Source organism: Lontra canadensis, unplaced genomic scaffold (genome assembly GCF_010015895.1).
Source record: "Lontra canadensis isolate GAN:19392208 unplaced genomic scaffold, GSC_riverotter_1.0 scaffold56, whole genome shotgun sequence".
NCBI classification, from domain to species: Eukaryota; Metazoa; Chordata; class Mammalia; order Carnivora; family Mustelidae; genus Lontra; species Lontra canadensis.
The window spans coordinates 7444745-7458275 of NW_022631050.1; the positions used below are offsets into that span (position 1 = coordinate 7444745).

Below are 13531 nucleotides of genomic sequence, written 5' to 3' on the forward strand. Positions count from 1 at the left end.
GGTTCTAATTCTATTACTTTGATGATTTTAAATAAAAGGTTAGTAGGTAAATAAGGAAACGTGAAAATACTTAAAGAGTATTGTGAAAATACTTAAAAGAGTATTGTGAGAGGAGCAAAATCTGGAAAGTTAGACACCCCGGGTTTCATGCTAGGCTCTTCCTTTTAGTAACTGTCTGACTTTGAGCACATAACCTAAGTTCTCTGAGCTTCCCTGCTTCTATAAAATGGTAATAATACTTTCCCCACAAGCAAGGATTACTGATGTGCTTCAAGGGTCTGGTACCATGTTTGGCTCATAGTGCTCAATAAAGGATAGTGGGATAATTGAAACTGTACTTTAAATGTAAATATTATTATCAAATTATTGTTTCCAGAAGCTGGTAATTGAACTAACATTTTTATAACTATTAGTAAAACTGCTTTGTACTGTAGAGATGAAAAACTTGTTTTAGCCTCAGACTCTTGAAATCTGATTGTTGTTCTATTTAAAATACAACCTCTGGACTTTCTAATTCAGGACATGGAAAGGGAAATCAGTAATGCCCTAGGTCATGGCCCACAGGATGAGGTCCTAAGTAGCGCTTTCAAGCTGCGAATCACTCGAGGTGACATCCAGACCTTGAAGAACTATCACTGGCTCAATGATGAAGTAAGTTGTTTTTTTCCCCCCAATTCTATCATTATGCTTAACCATTTGCCATCTATAGCCAGAGCAATTTCTACGTGATTGTAAGGGGTTGGGAAAGCAGCTTTTAGTTTCATTTAAAACAGAAACATCTCAAATGTTAAAATGGTGGTCCGTTCTGATTCTTTGATGCCTTTGATTGGCCATGTGTCCCTCTTCTGCATCGGTGCTTTGTTTCATCCTCCACTTTATTTACTAGTAGTCTTCAGTGACTTTTTTTTTTTTTTTTTTTACTATTTTATTTATTTGTTTTTAAGTAAGCTCTGTGCCCAGTGTGGGGTTTGAACTCATGAGCCCGAGATCAAGAGTCAGTCACATGCTTTCCTGACTCCGCCAGCCAGGCACCTCTTCAGTGACATTTTTATAACCTTGGGTGTAGCTGATGAATAGAAAGAAGCAGCAAGTGATACTTAGTTTAGAGGAATTCTTACAAGAGCCTTTTTATTTTTCCAGTAGTAAAGGGATAGATTGATCACTGTGCATACATGTATCTATAAAATGTTTCTTTTTCTTGGAGTGATAACTATAAAAATTTGCCAAACTGTCATCTTGTGTCCTTACATAGTTAGCTAGAACAAGCTCTTAGTTCTTGCACGTATTTTAGCTGGTCCTTTCCCTAACTCCCCAAAGTCCCTGCATTTTACCCCTTTGCCCTCCTTCCTATTCCCTACCCCAGACTAATGACATATAAACACATTCTTATAAAACTAGTGTTTTTGTTTTACATTGTAAATGTTATATATTTATTATAGAAAATTTGGGAAGTACAGGAAAAGTAAAAGAAAAATACCATTCAAAAGTGCCACCACTCAAAAATAAAAAAAATACTAATATTTGGGTGTATTTTCTTCCAGTTAATATTTTTTATATATAGTAAAATTTATAAATAGTAAAATTCAATTCTAGTTAGTATTTCTGCATATTTTTTTCATGTGATGAAGTTATGTACACCTTTTCATTATTGAAGACTTTCTCCTTGAGTTCCTTGGCTCTTTTACTCACATGCTTCAAAAGTACAATTTTACTCCTTAAGCCCTCCCATTTTGCATTCATTCTTTTTTTTCCTTATTCTGCTGTATACAGTCCCTTCATCCCCATCTCTAGTACCTTCCTTTCCTGGAGCTTCTTACTTTCTAATTCATCCTAATTTAATTAGGTAGAAATTTAGTTTTGGTAATGTACTCGCCATGTTCTGATGCTTATTCCCTTGGTATTACAGGTCATTAATTTTTACATGAATCTTCTGGTGGAAAGAAACAAAAAGCAAGGGTATCCAGCACTTCATGCATTCAGTACTTTTTTCTATCCCAAATTAAAGTCTGGTGGTTACCAGGCAGTGAAAAGATGGACCAAAGGGGTCAATCTCTTTGAACAGGAACTTATTCTGGTGCCTATTCATCGGAAGGTACATTGGAGCCTGGTGGTGAGTTGAGAGGGTTAATTGTTGGAGTCTGTATAATGGCTGTTTTCTTGAATAAGGAAGGCTACCCTTTTCTGTCCAATTAAAAATCCGTTAGTATATATAAAGGCATACCCTATAGAGTCCCTTCTTGGTTCTTGAGTTGAACAACTTAGAAAGCTATATGGCAATTAACTGAATTTAAATTTAAAGAATAGCGCAGGGGCACCTGGGTGGCTCAGTGGTTAAAGACTCTGCCTTCGGCTCAGGTCATGGTCCCGGGGTCCTGGGTTTGAGCCCCGCATCAGGCTCTCTGCTCAGCAGAGAGCTTCCTCCTCTCTCTCTGCCTACTTGTGATCTCTGTCTGTCAAATAAATAAATAAAAAATCTAAAAAAAAAAATAGTGTGAAAAAAATATAAAAATTAAATTATAATCTCACACAAAGCTAGATGGCATACAGGAAAACAGCAAAGAGTTTTAATACACATATGAGTTCTTTATTTGATTTCTTTAGTTTTGTTTACAAGATGGTACCATTTTATTATAGAAAAGTAAAGGTATAAAGAAAAAAAAAACAAGAACAAAAAAATCTCATCACTTTGAGAAGATGACTAATGTTTTGCTGGTTAAGTTTCTAGGCTTTTCCCTGGGACTGGAAGTATATAATTTTGTAGAATGAAGCTCATATCTCATGATATGATACTTTATTAAAAAATGTGTCTTAGAGGGGCGCCTGGGTGGCTCAGTGGGTTAAAGCCTCTGACTTCGGCTCAGGTCATGATCCCGGGGTTCTGGGATCGAGCCCCGCATCGGGCTCTCTGCTCAGCAGGGAGCCAGCTTCCTCCTCTCTCTCTGCCTGCCTCTCTGCCTACTTGTGATCTCTGTCTGTCAAATAAATAAATAAAATCTTTAAAAAAAATAAGATTAAAAAAATGTGTCTTAGAAATATATTTATGTTGATACTTGTATTGACTTTTTAAAAGGTGCTCTTCCTTTTAGAAATAAAATTCTGTTTTGGTTAAGATGTTTCTGGATGTTGTATTTTTCCATTACAGGTGATAGACCTAAGAAAAAGGTGTCTTAAATATCTGGATTCTATGGGACAAAAGGGCCACAGGATCTGTGAGATTCTCCTGTAAGTAAAGGCTGAACAGCTTTACTGTTGTGTCATTATGCCCTTGTTAGGTGATCTATCTTCTGTTTAATCCAGGTCGGCTCTGGTGGCTGGTAGTGTAATGTTGAGCAAAGGTTATTCTCCCAGTTGTTCAGGAATTGACTTGAATTCATCTTCTGGTCAAACCCCCCCCCCCCCAATATCTGATCTTAACTGAGAATTTTTATTTAGTAGCATCATTGGAAATAAGTTTGTCATGCATTGTAATGTAAAATATGTCTTATTAGACTCCTGTGATTTGAATTAGGGTTCTTTGGGATTGACACATTATTCTGAATGTTCTGAAGAGCTGTTAACTCGGGTCTTATTCCTCGAATTCTTAAACCTGCTCATGTCTCTGCTTTCCATGATAGTTGGGTTCATCTCAGAACCAAGAGGTAACGTTTAAGTTAAAGCTTATGGTTTGTAGGCAACTGTTTCGAATAGTAATTGCTAGAAACCTGCCTTCAAAGCATAGCCACTATTAAGCTGTGTAAAGTGGTGACATGAATTTCACAGTGAGGAAGCAGTTCAGTAAGAGCAGTCTGTTTTGAACCCCTTCTGCTCGCTGGAAGCAAAAGGGGGTTCTCGTTTTTAATTTTAGTAAGGATACTTGAATAAGTTTATAAGGGTACTTTTTAGTAAGGAACCTCTTAAGTGAATGACAAGAATATTTGTTTTTAATAACAATTAGTTCAGTTCTCTCTTTTTCAGTATTGTCTTAGTGTAAAAGATCCTTTTTATTTACTATTTGAATAGAAACTTTAAAGAGAAGAAAGTTTAAAAAATTATACGAGGGGGTTAAGGGGGTAGGAGAAGAGTAAATGAAGCAAGATGGGACTGGGAGGGAGATAAACCATAAGTGACTCTTAATCTCACAAAACAAACTGAGGGTTGCTGGGGGGAGGGGGGTTGGGAGAGGGGGGGTGGGGTTATGGACATTGGGGAGGGTATGTGCTATGGTGAGTGCTGTGAAGTGTGTAAACCTGTGATTCACAGACCTGTACCCCTGGGGAAAAAAATATATGTTTATAAAAAAAAAAAAAAAAAAAAAAAAGAATTCTGAATGACCTGAAAAAAAAAATTATACGATACACTGAATTGTTATTTCCTTCTAGTCTTTTCTGTTTAAGATGTATATAAAATGCACACATATATACATGTGCACAGACACATACATATTATCACATATATAGACATGTTCTCGCTGAAATCATACAGCAGAGTTTTGTGTCCTGATTATAATAGAGTACAAAAGAATTGTACTTCTTTCACACCTCACTCTTTGCTTTTTCTTTCTCCCTCTCCCTTCTGTGGGATCTGAAGCCCACTCCCTTTCCTGATGCTCCTAGTTTAGCTTTTTTTTTTAACCTGTTTTTCCATTATTACCTCCCCACTCAGAGAAAAATGTAATTTAATTTCTCCATGACAAGAGAAAATAGTGCTAAGGAATAAGACTTTCGGTCTGTTGGGTTTAGAGGGCTACAAACCTTTGAAATATCTAAGATTCTTGCCTCCCAAGAGCCAGTTTCCACCTCCACCCGCTCGGGGGCGGGATTTCTCCCACTGAGGGTGCAGTCCAGGCACCGGTTGCCTTTACGGGAAGGTTAGGATGAGAAGAGAGATGCCTGGCTTACATTTGATAACCCTCTGAAGATCTGGATAAACTATACTTAAGTATATATCTCTATCTCCTAGGAACAAGGAAGTTCCCTTACGTAATCACAATGTCATTATCACACTTAAGAAAATTAGCCATCAGAGGCACCTGGGTGGCTCAGTCAGTTGAACATGTGACTCTTGCTTTTGGATAAGGTCATGATCTCAGGGTGGTGGGATTTAGTGCTTAGCCGTGTTGGGCTCTGCGCTTAGTGGGGAGTCTGCTAGAGATTCTTTCTCCCTCTCTCTCTCAAATAAATTATTTAATCTTAAAAAAAGGAATATTAGCAGTCTTTGTAATTTTTGGCTCATGTTCTGATTTCCTCAGGTATGTTTTATAGTTTTTTCCCTAATCCAGGAAGCCGGTCAGAGTTCACACGTGGATATAATATCTCTTTAGTCTAACTTAGAATAGTCATCCTTTTTTCGCTTTTCATGGCAAAGGCTTTTTTTGTGGGGGGGATTCTAGGCCAGTTGTCTTATTTTATACTCACTTTAATTTTTAATTGAAGTGTAGTTGACACACAATGTTATACTAGTTTTGGGTATGTAATTTAGTAATTTGACAACTCTAGTTATGCTGTGCTCACAAGTATAGGTACTTTCTGTTTTAGATCTTTTCTTATTTTAACTTCTGGTTTAGTTAACATACAGCGTTATATTAGGCTCAGGTGTACAATGTAGTCAATACAGTGATTCAGCCATTACAGAGCATTGTATGTAATCAGTGCACATCACAGTAAGTGTGTTCTTAATCCCCTTTACCTGTTTCACCCATCGCCCCACATTTTTTTTTTTAAAGATTTTATTTATTTGACAGAGATCACAAGTAGACAGAGAGGCAGGCAGAGAGAGAGGAGAAAGCAGGCTCCCCGCTGAGCAGAGAGCCCGATGCGGGGCTCGATCCCAGGACCCTGGGATCATGACCTGAGCCGAAGGCAGAGGCTTTAACCCACTGAGCCACCCAGGTGCCCCTATATCCATTTTTAAGTGAGAAAAAGCAAGTAGTGCAATGAAGTACTTTTTATTTTATTTTATTTTTAAGATTTATTTATTTATTTATTTGACAGACAGAGATCACAAGTAGATGGAGAGGCAGGCAAAGAGAGAGGAGAAAGCAGGCTCCCCGCTGAGCAGAGAGGCCGATGTGGGGCTCAATCTCAGGACCCTGAGATCATGACCTGAGCCGAAGGCAGAGGCTTCAACCCACTGAGCCACCCAGCGCCCCTTGAAGTACTTTTTAAAATAAAGTTTATGTTTTTAAATTGTGAGGAGTGGAGAACTAGAAGAATACGTAGCGAACTTATTAGTAATTACTGCTGGATGGCTATTAAGAGGTCTTTTGCCTTTTACATTTTACAGGTTTTAATTTTCTAAAGCATGTACTTTAAAAAAACATATTTATTTGACAGAGAGAGAGAGAGATCACAAGTAGGCAGAGAGGCAGGCAGAGAGAGGGGGAAGCAGGCTCCCTGCCCAGCAGAGAGCCCGATGTGGGGCTCGATCCCAGGACCCTGAGATCATGACCTGAGCCGAAGGCAGAGGCTTAACCCTCTGAGCCACCCAGGCACCTCAGCATGTACATTTTTTGTAAGCAGGAAAAATATTAAAAACCCAAGCAATCACATTTTTAAAAAAGCTAGTGAAGATGAATTGGAGAGTAGCCCGTCTGTAATCATAATGGTAAGTCTCTGCAGGGATTCATCAATATATTCCTTCTTTGTTGTTTTTTTAGTCAGTATTTACAGGATGAAAGTAAGACCAAAAGGAATATTGATCTGAATCTTTTAGAGTGGACCCACTACAGCATGAAGCCACATGTAAGTGACGATCATTTGTATTTGAAGTGCTTTGTTGTATTTACTGACTGGCGTATTGTGTGGACTTGGCTTCCTCCCGCCCCTCTCTCACTCATAACCCTTAGGCATGCATTCTCTTGAAGTATATGTCTTAAGAATTATCTACTTCTAAATCTTTAGAAATTCATTTCACCAAGATATCTGCTTCTTAGCCTATATTTCTTGTTTAAATACGCTGGGGCACCTGGGTGGCTCAGTTGCTTAAGCATCCGACTCTCTCTCTTTTTTTAAGATCTTTACTGAGGTGCAGTTGACATAAGAAAAGTGCGTTGGACAAGTTTTCACATAGGTATATACATGTGAAACCATCATCACACTCATGATAATGAAGATGCCCATCACCCCAAGAGCTTCCTTATGCCCCTTGGGAACCCTTCCCTCCAGTTCCTCCCTGGCCCTGGCCCATGCCCGTGCCGCACAACTCATCTGCTTCCTGCCAATTGAAAGTGCTGTTGCTGTCCACTATTTTAGATTGTCTGTTGGAAAGGCCTATGATTCACACACCATTATCACTGGCTATGAACAATGGTTGTTTGCATTTACCCAGTTCTTTTACCAGTTTATTGGCTCTGGGTTCATTCTTGCATCTCCGACTTTTCTTGGGAGATCATTTTTTGGAAACATATCCTTTAAAAATTCTTGTAGTCAGTGTTTGGTGGTAGTAAATGTTCTTAGTTTGTGAAAATCTGAAAATGTGTCTACTTCATCTGCATACAGGAAAGATGTTTCTCTAGGTTGTCAGTGTATGTTCACTAACAGCTCTGAAGGTGAGTCCACTGTGTTCTAGTTTCCTTGTTGCTACTGAGACATCTGATGTATAGCTCCCGTTCCTTTGCAGACAATTTGTCCTTTCTTTTTGGACTTTCTTAAGCATTCGACTCTTGATTTCGGCTCAGGTCATGATCTCAGGGTTGTGAGAACCATCCTGTATTGAGCTCCACAGTCACAGGGAGTCTGCTTCTCCTTCTCCCTCTGCCACTTCCCTGGTTTCTCTCTTTCAGATAAATAAAAGAACATCTTTAAAAAACAAATTGTAAATAATAACTATATGCTAGGATGTAGCATTTTCATTAGCAGAAAAGCTAATAAACTGAGGTCAGCTCTTTTTCTTGGTTGGTGCTAATGAAGGTTTAAAGTTCTTGTTACTTCCTGGGAATTTTGCTTATTTAGGTCTTAAAGGTCCCATGCCACAGGTCCTCAAGACTCAAGTACGCTTTTAGTGAATATGCATTGTATTATATTTGCCAGATTTGAATCTCATTCAGGGTTTGAGAATACGTACATTTTTGAGTCCTAATGGCTTCTTGTAAAAGTAGGCTGCATGAATTCAGTTTTAACCCTCACCTGTATATAATGGCTCCCCTACCTTTACTCAAAGAATTTTCCTTCCTAGGATGAATAATTAGAAGGTTAAGCTTTGAAATTTCCTGAGGAAAGCACAGATAAAAGGTGTCTGTTAGGATAAATACCATGTTCTGGGATGGGGAATGTAATATAGAAAACAGATTCTCTTCCTTTGTACATCGGCGTCTGTAGTTCTGTCCACTCTGTGGGAGATGCTGTGCTCAGGAGAAAAGCATGAGCTCCCTCCCATATGTGGGGCTGTTGTGCATGTTCAAATGATCTTTTCTTTGTTTCCATACATCTGTATTTCTTTGAATAAAAATTGAACTTTTGTCATCTAGAACATTTTCCAGCAGGGGATTCAGACTTTTGTTCTTACTGTCTTGTGCTTCTTAGAGCTGACAACCAAAATGTGGGGCTGGCCAAGATTCGGGCAGCAGAGGCCCAGAGTGTATGACTTTAGCTCACGTGGATTGGTTTATGATGCCTTCAGCACTGCTTGCAGTGAGCTCTGCTCTTGCCTCAGTACAGAATTGAGCCGTCAAAACAAGATCTTGATTAAAGCCTATTAAGAGGCATTTTTTCTTTTCCCTGCTCGTAGCTATAGGGGTCAAAAGTTGTGCTCTTATTTTCCTGTGTAGAGAAGAGGAGTTAAACCCTGCAGTATTGAAGTAGGTTAAGTTTTATTGTAAGCCTGTTTCTGATTGAGCCATATTTAGCCCTTTTCAGAATTTATAAAGTGCTTCTGAAACCATTCTGACTAGAATTCCTGCTCCTAGTAATAAACCTTCAGTTTGGTTTCTTAGTATGAGAGCCAAGAGATGGTTGTCTCACTTTGCTTTTCTTTTTCTTTCTGAAAAATATCTTCTGTGGGGGTCATGAACTCCATGTCATGGTGAGGGTTTTTATACCATATGAAGATGGTTTGTGTAGTACCTTTAACATTTCTTTATAATATTGTTTATCTGCTGTAATATTTATGAGAAGTCAAAGGATTTTGTGTGTGATGACATTTTATCCCTTTCTCCCCGCCCCCCCCCCTTTTTGTAATTTTAGGAGATTCCTCAACAGTTGAATGGGAGTGATTGTGGAATGTTTACTTGTAAATATGCAGATTATATCTCTAGGGACAAACCTATCACATTTACTCAGGTGAGTGACACCCCCTCCTCACCCAGACTTGTTAGGGAACAAGCTCACCTCTGAGCTCGTTCCCAATGCCTGGTACACAGTGAGGTTAACAATGGCAGTCGTGCCACTGTTATCACTGTTGTCACCTTCTGGGTGGCCCCTCTCCTACTGGGGTCAGTGTTTGTCACTGCATCTACGATTAGGTTGCTCTTCCTCTTTGGTGGCCAGTGAGGCAAATTGTATATCTCTGAACTCCAGTGTTCACTAGCTCCTGAGTGTTAACTGATATTTTTGGCCAAAGGAGGGGGCAAGTAAGAGTGTGTGACACCCGGGGAAATAAAGCCTTGTGAGAAGTTAAGCTGGGGGTCTGAACTAGAACTACAAATGCTGCCTTTCCCTTCCGTGCTGGTTACTTAGGGTTCTCTATGGCTCTGTATTTGAGTGGGAATTTGAGTGTGTTGGGAACTCTTGAGAATTTGTTTGTAATAGTGGATTCTCAACCTTTTTATAACTGAGGACCAACCCCCTTTAAAATATATTTTTCTTAACAGATCTCATTTGGATAAATGTCTACCAAACTACTTACTAAGTAGGACTAATGGCCCTATTCCAAGCTGGTGAGCAATAGGATAACTAGGGCTCCTATGCTGAATTAATACAATTATAGTAAAAAATAAGGCACTTTTTATTGGTTAGTTTTAGCAGTTTTACTAAGAATAAATGTGTGATTTTTTTTTTTTTTTGAAACTCCATGTTTTGAGCTATTTAAAATAACTTACACATCCATGTGTTAAGACTTTTTAGGCCCCTCCAGGTAGGAAATCACTAGTTCATAGTAAAGTGGTATATCCGTCTTATGATGAGACACCAGGAGTACCTCAAAGGTATGAACTTCTGATGTCATCAAAAAGAGGACTAGTTGAGTTACAGGTAATTTTGGTTTTGTCTTGTGTGTTGCTGCTGCTTTGAAAATTGGCTCATATAGTGATTATCATAAAGCAGAATAATAGATCGCACAAAGCCATGTCATTCTTTGATGCTTCTAAATAACAAGGAGTTACTTGCTCTCTGAACCTACTGACATGAGATTTGAAGGGCACAAGTGGCCATTTGAAGAGAATTGGCAATGTACAACATATGGTAAAACAAAGAAATTTTAGAATTTTTATTCCTTTAAATAAAGTTCATGTTTTCTCAAAAAAGCAAAATATGTTCATTTTAGAATGTTCTGTAAGTATCTGTAAGAAAAGTTTCGTATTATGCTACCACTTGGGTGTTTCCATTTTGGTTTACGTCTTTGTTACGAAGTAGTTGTGGGATTCTGTTGTATAATTCTGCAACCTGCTTTGATTTTCCTTAACATGTAAAAATGTTTCTGAGACATACAATATAATAATAACAGTATAACCTCCTTATTTATGGCTTTGTAAGTCTGAACCATGACACGAAAGAGTCAAGGCTTCTATAAAGGACATGGTTTCTTCCATGGTTACACCACAAGGTTGTTGAAAGGGGCGCGTTACTGTGTAGTGTGTGATACGTTGTTTGTGGCCTGTCTGCAGCACCAGATGCCTCTCTTCCGGAAGAAGATGGTGTGGGAAATCCTTCATCAGCAGTTGCTGTGAGAATGCCCCGCCCAGTCCCTCGAGCTGCTGGTGGTTCTGTCACGGAGGACGGATGTTTCCATATACCTCATGCATCGTGGGTTCAGAAGTCCCTGCATCAACTCTGTTGTCTCACAGGTACTGAGCTGTCGGGCGTGCGCGCCGGCCTCTCCCGCACCCTGGTCCTGACGTGCTGTGTGGAGGTTCTGCCTGCAACCCCATGTGTGAGCCTGTGCCTGCTCAGAGCCTGGACTGTTCAACCCACACAAGAACAAACGCTAATTAATAACTTTTTTTTAATGATTTTTTTTTCCCTGTGAATGTGGGAAATGCAGGATTTACTCTATGATTTGTCTTTTGTGTGTGTTTGTTCACGTGTGTTCATTCGCTCACTCATTAGCAGACATAATGGGCTGTGGCTATGTGCTGCTGCTCTTTCAGTTAACTCTGAATTACCTGAACTATTTATTTTTGAAAGGAGTGTCAATCAAGCTCCACTCCCAGCTGAAGATCAGGAGGGCAATCAGGGAGGTGGGGAGGAAGGAAGTGTTAATGAACTTCTCTAAGGCTGGAGCAGAGACTGCCAACTCGAAGCTGGAGATCTTCTTATGTTGGAGGCTTGACGATGCCGGGAGAAGCGCTGTGGCTGAGGGCTTCGGCCGCCTTCCAGAGCACGCCTGACACAACAGCACTGGTGTGGGGGCATGGAAAAGTGGAACTGTGGCTCTCCACGCGTCTTCAGAAGAGTGTCGTGGTCATCCTAAAGAGACCGTGCTTTCTGGAAATGAGGTGACTTGGCTACTCTTGAAACTGGATTTGAAGTAACTGTAAGCCCGAAATCTTCATTTTCATCCTAGATCTGGTTAAGTATAAACCTCAGAATTGTAAGGGCTGGCCTGGGCCGTTGATTTCAAAAAGATACTATTCACTGTAAAAGCTATTTTTCCTCAAAGTTTTTTTTTCTATATATAAAGCCGAAATTAAGTTTTGTACTCATTAGGATTTACATTCCCCTCCCCCCATTCCATCCCCACTGAAATTTGGAAGAAAATTTAGTACTTGGCTCTGAGGCTGCCAGTTATACAATAATCTATTTTGCATATGAAAGTTTGTATTTAACTTTTTTGTTCATTAAAAACTTTACAGTGGTTACGCATTTTTAATTTCAGAAAGTTTAGAGTTGGTCAGAACATATTTTGCAAGATCTAGTGCCTAGTGTTGCTTTTCCGATGTAATAAAGGTTGTCTGGCAGAACCTGAAAAGTATATGCTGAAATGATTTCTAATCCTTTCCGTACCTAAACCTCCCAAACTTGTCCTGGTGCGCAAAAGCAAGGCGGTAAAACCAGAAAAATCGGGCATGTGTTCGCCATGAGTCAACGTGTCTGTCACCTGGAGGGCATGGCCGCTGGTCCCAGGGGCATGGTATTGTAGCCAGTTTTCCCCAGAGATGTGTCAGAGTCTTGGTATGGGATCTGGGGCTGGGCAGGAAGTGTTGTGCCTGCTTGATAGGTACTCCGGAGAGCACGCGCTGGATGCTGATTAAAAGGGTGAGCTGGCTCTGCTGAGTCTCCCTCAAGCTTAGGCTGCACAGAGCCTTTTCTGGAGGCTACTGGAGCTGTGTCAGTGAGTGCTGGGATCGAGCAGCTGGTAAGCCAAAAGCCAGAGGTTTACTGGGTCAGCATTAGACTAGAAACCTGGTTCCCACTTGGCTCTTGGAGGTTTCCCCTGAGAATTTAGTACCTTGGTTAAGATTTGTTCCACGTGCGGTAAATCCCGAGGAATGGCGGTTTGTATTCTGCCCCAGTGAGTGACGCTGGGGTTTCGTTCGTGTTAACACCAGTTTTTGAGGGGCTGCTCCAGGCAGCTTTCGCTGAGCTGCCCACTACTGTGTACTCTTCAGGACAGTCCTTAATCATCTCCCAGGACATAACGAAATCGGTGAGAGCAGAGCGTGAAGCTAGAGAGTGGCATCCTAGTTTACCCTGAGTTCCTGGATTTAATAGTTGCCACAGGCTGTGCTTCTCTAGACACTGATGTGTCTCTCTCAGTGCAGAGAAACTTGTCGGTAATAGAATTTTTATATTTAAACAGCTTATGAGAAAAGCAGTCAGGTGATAAAATCAACAGCTGATCCTACCAGTAGCCAATTATCAACATTAAAGCCAGTGGTAGATACAGACTTCTTTTTAAATTGCAGGAGTTTGGGGATCTGAAAAGTTGAGTGGACCATTGCTCTTTTTTAGTAGGCAGTCTCTCCTAAAGATTGATAAAGATGGAAAAAAACCACAAAAACTATTGGTAAGCAAGTATCTTTCTCATGTTTGACCTTATACCAAAGCTGGTATGTGGTGGGAGGGACATAGACCTGGGGCATTTGGAAGATGTTCTGGAGAGCCCTATATTCTACCTCAGTTGCCAAAGACTATTAGAACTTCTGATCTGTTCTCCTCTGAAATCCTAAGCACAACTTGAGGAATGCCACGTTGAGTGGTGGCTGTTTGCCTGCACTGTAAGGAGTTGGTTGGTGCTGGGAGAATGTGTCCTTGGAGAGCTATTGAACCTCAAATACAAATAAATCAAGGTTGAGAAATTTAAGTCTGTAATAACTTTAGTATTATAGTTAAGCTACATAGTTTAAATTGGCTTTTGTGAACTAATTGGGAACCTGATCTCTCGTTTCTTTGAGCAAAAA

General features: G+C 40.0%; 1 protein-coding gene across 4 annotated transcripts in view; it reads left to right on the forward strand.

The window, feature by feature from the left end:
* SENP2 (SUMO specific peptidase 2) overlaps positions 1–12102 on the forward strand; it is a 34023-nt gene extending 21921 nt beyond the window's left edge. For 2 of the 4 annotated variants that reach the window (XM_032875574.1, XM_032875572.1), the window contains 6 exons: positions 520–651; positions 1907–2110; positions 3143–3222; positions 6635–6719; positions 9159–9254; positions 10796–12102. In XM_032875574.1, coding sequence (XP_032731465.1) covers positions 520–651; positions 1907–2110; positions 3143–3222; positions 6635–6719; positions 9159–9254; positions 10796–10858 — 660 coding nt within the window. In that variant the 3' untranslated portion in view covers positions 10859–12102. Of the gene's footprint in view, positions 1–519; positions 652–1906; positions 2111–3142; positions 3223–6634; positions 6720–9158; positions 9255–9784; positions 9823–10795 lie in introns of all 4 variants that reach the window. The other 2 variants (XM_032875571.1, XM_032875570.1) reach the window with 2 other exon arrangements.
* The last annotated feature ends 1429 nt before the right edge of the window (positions 12103–13531 follow it).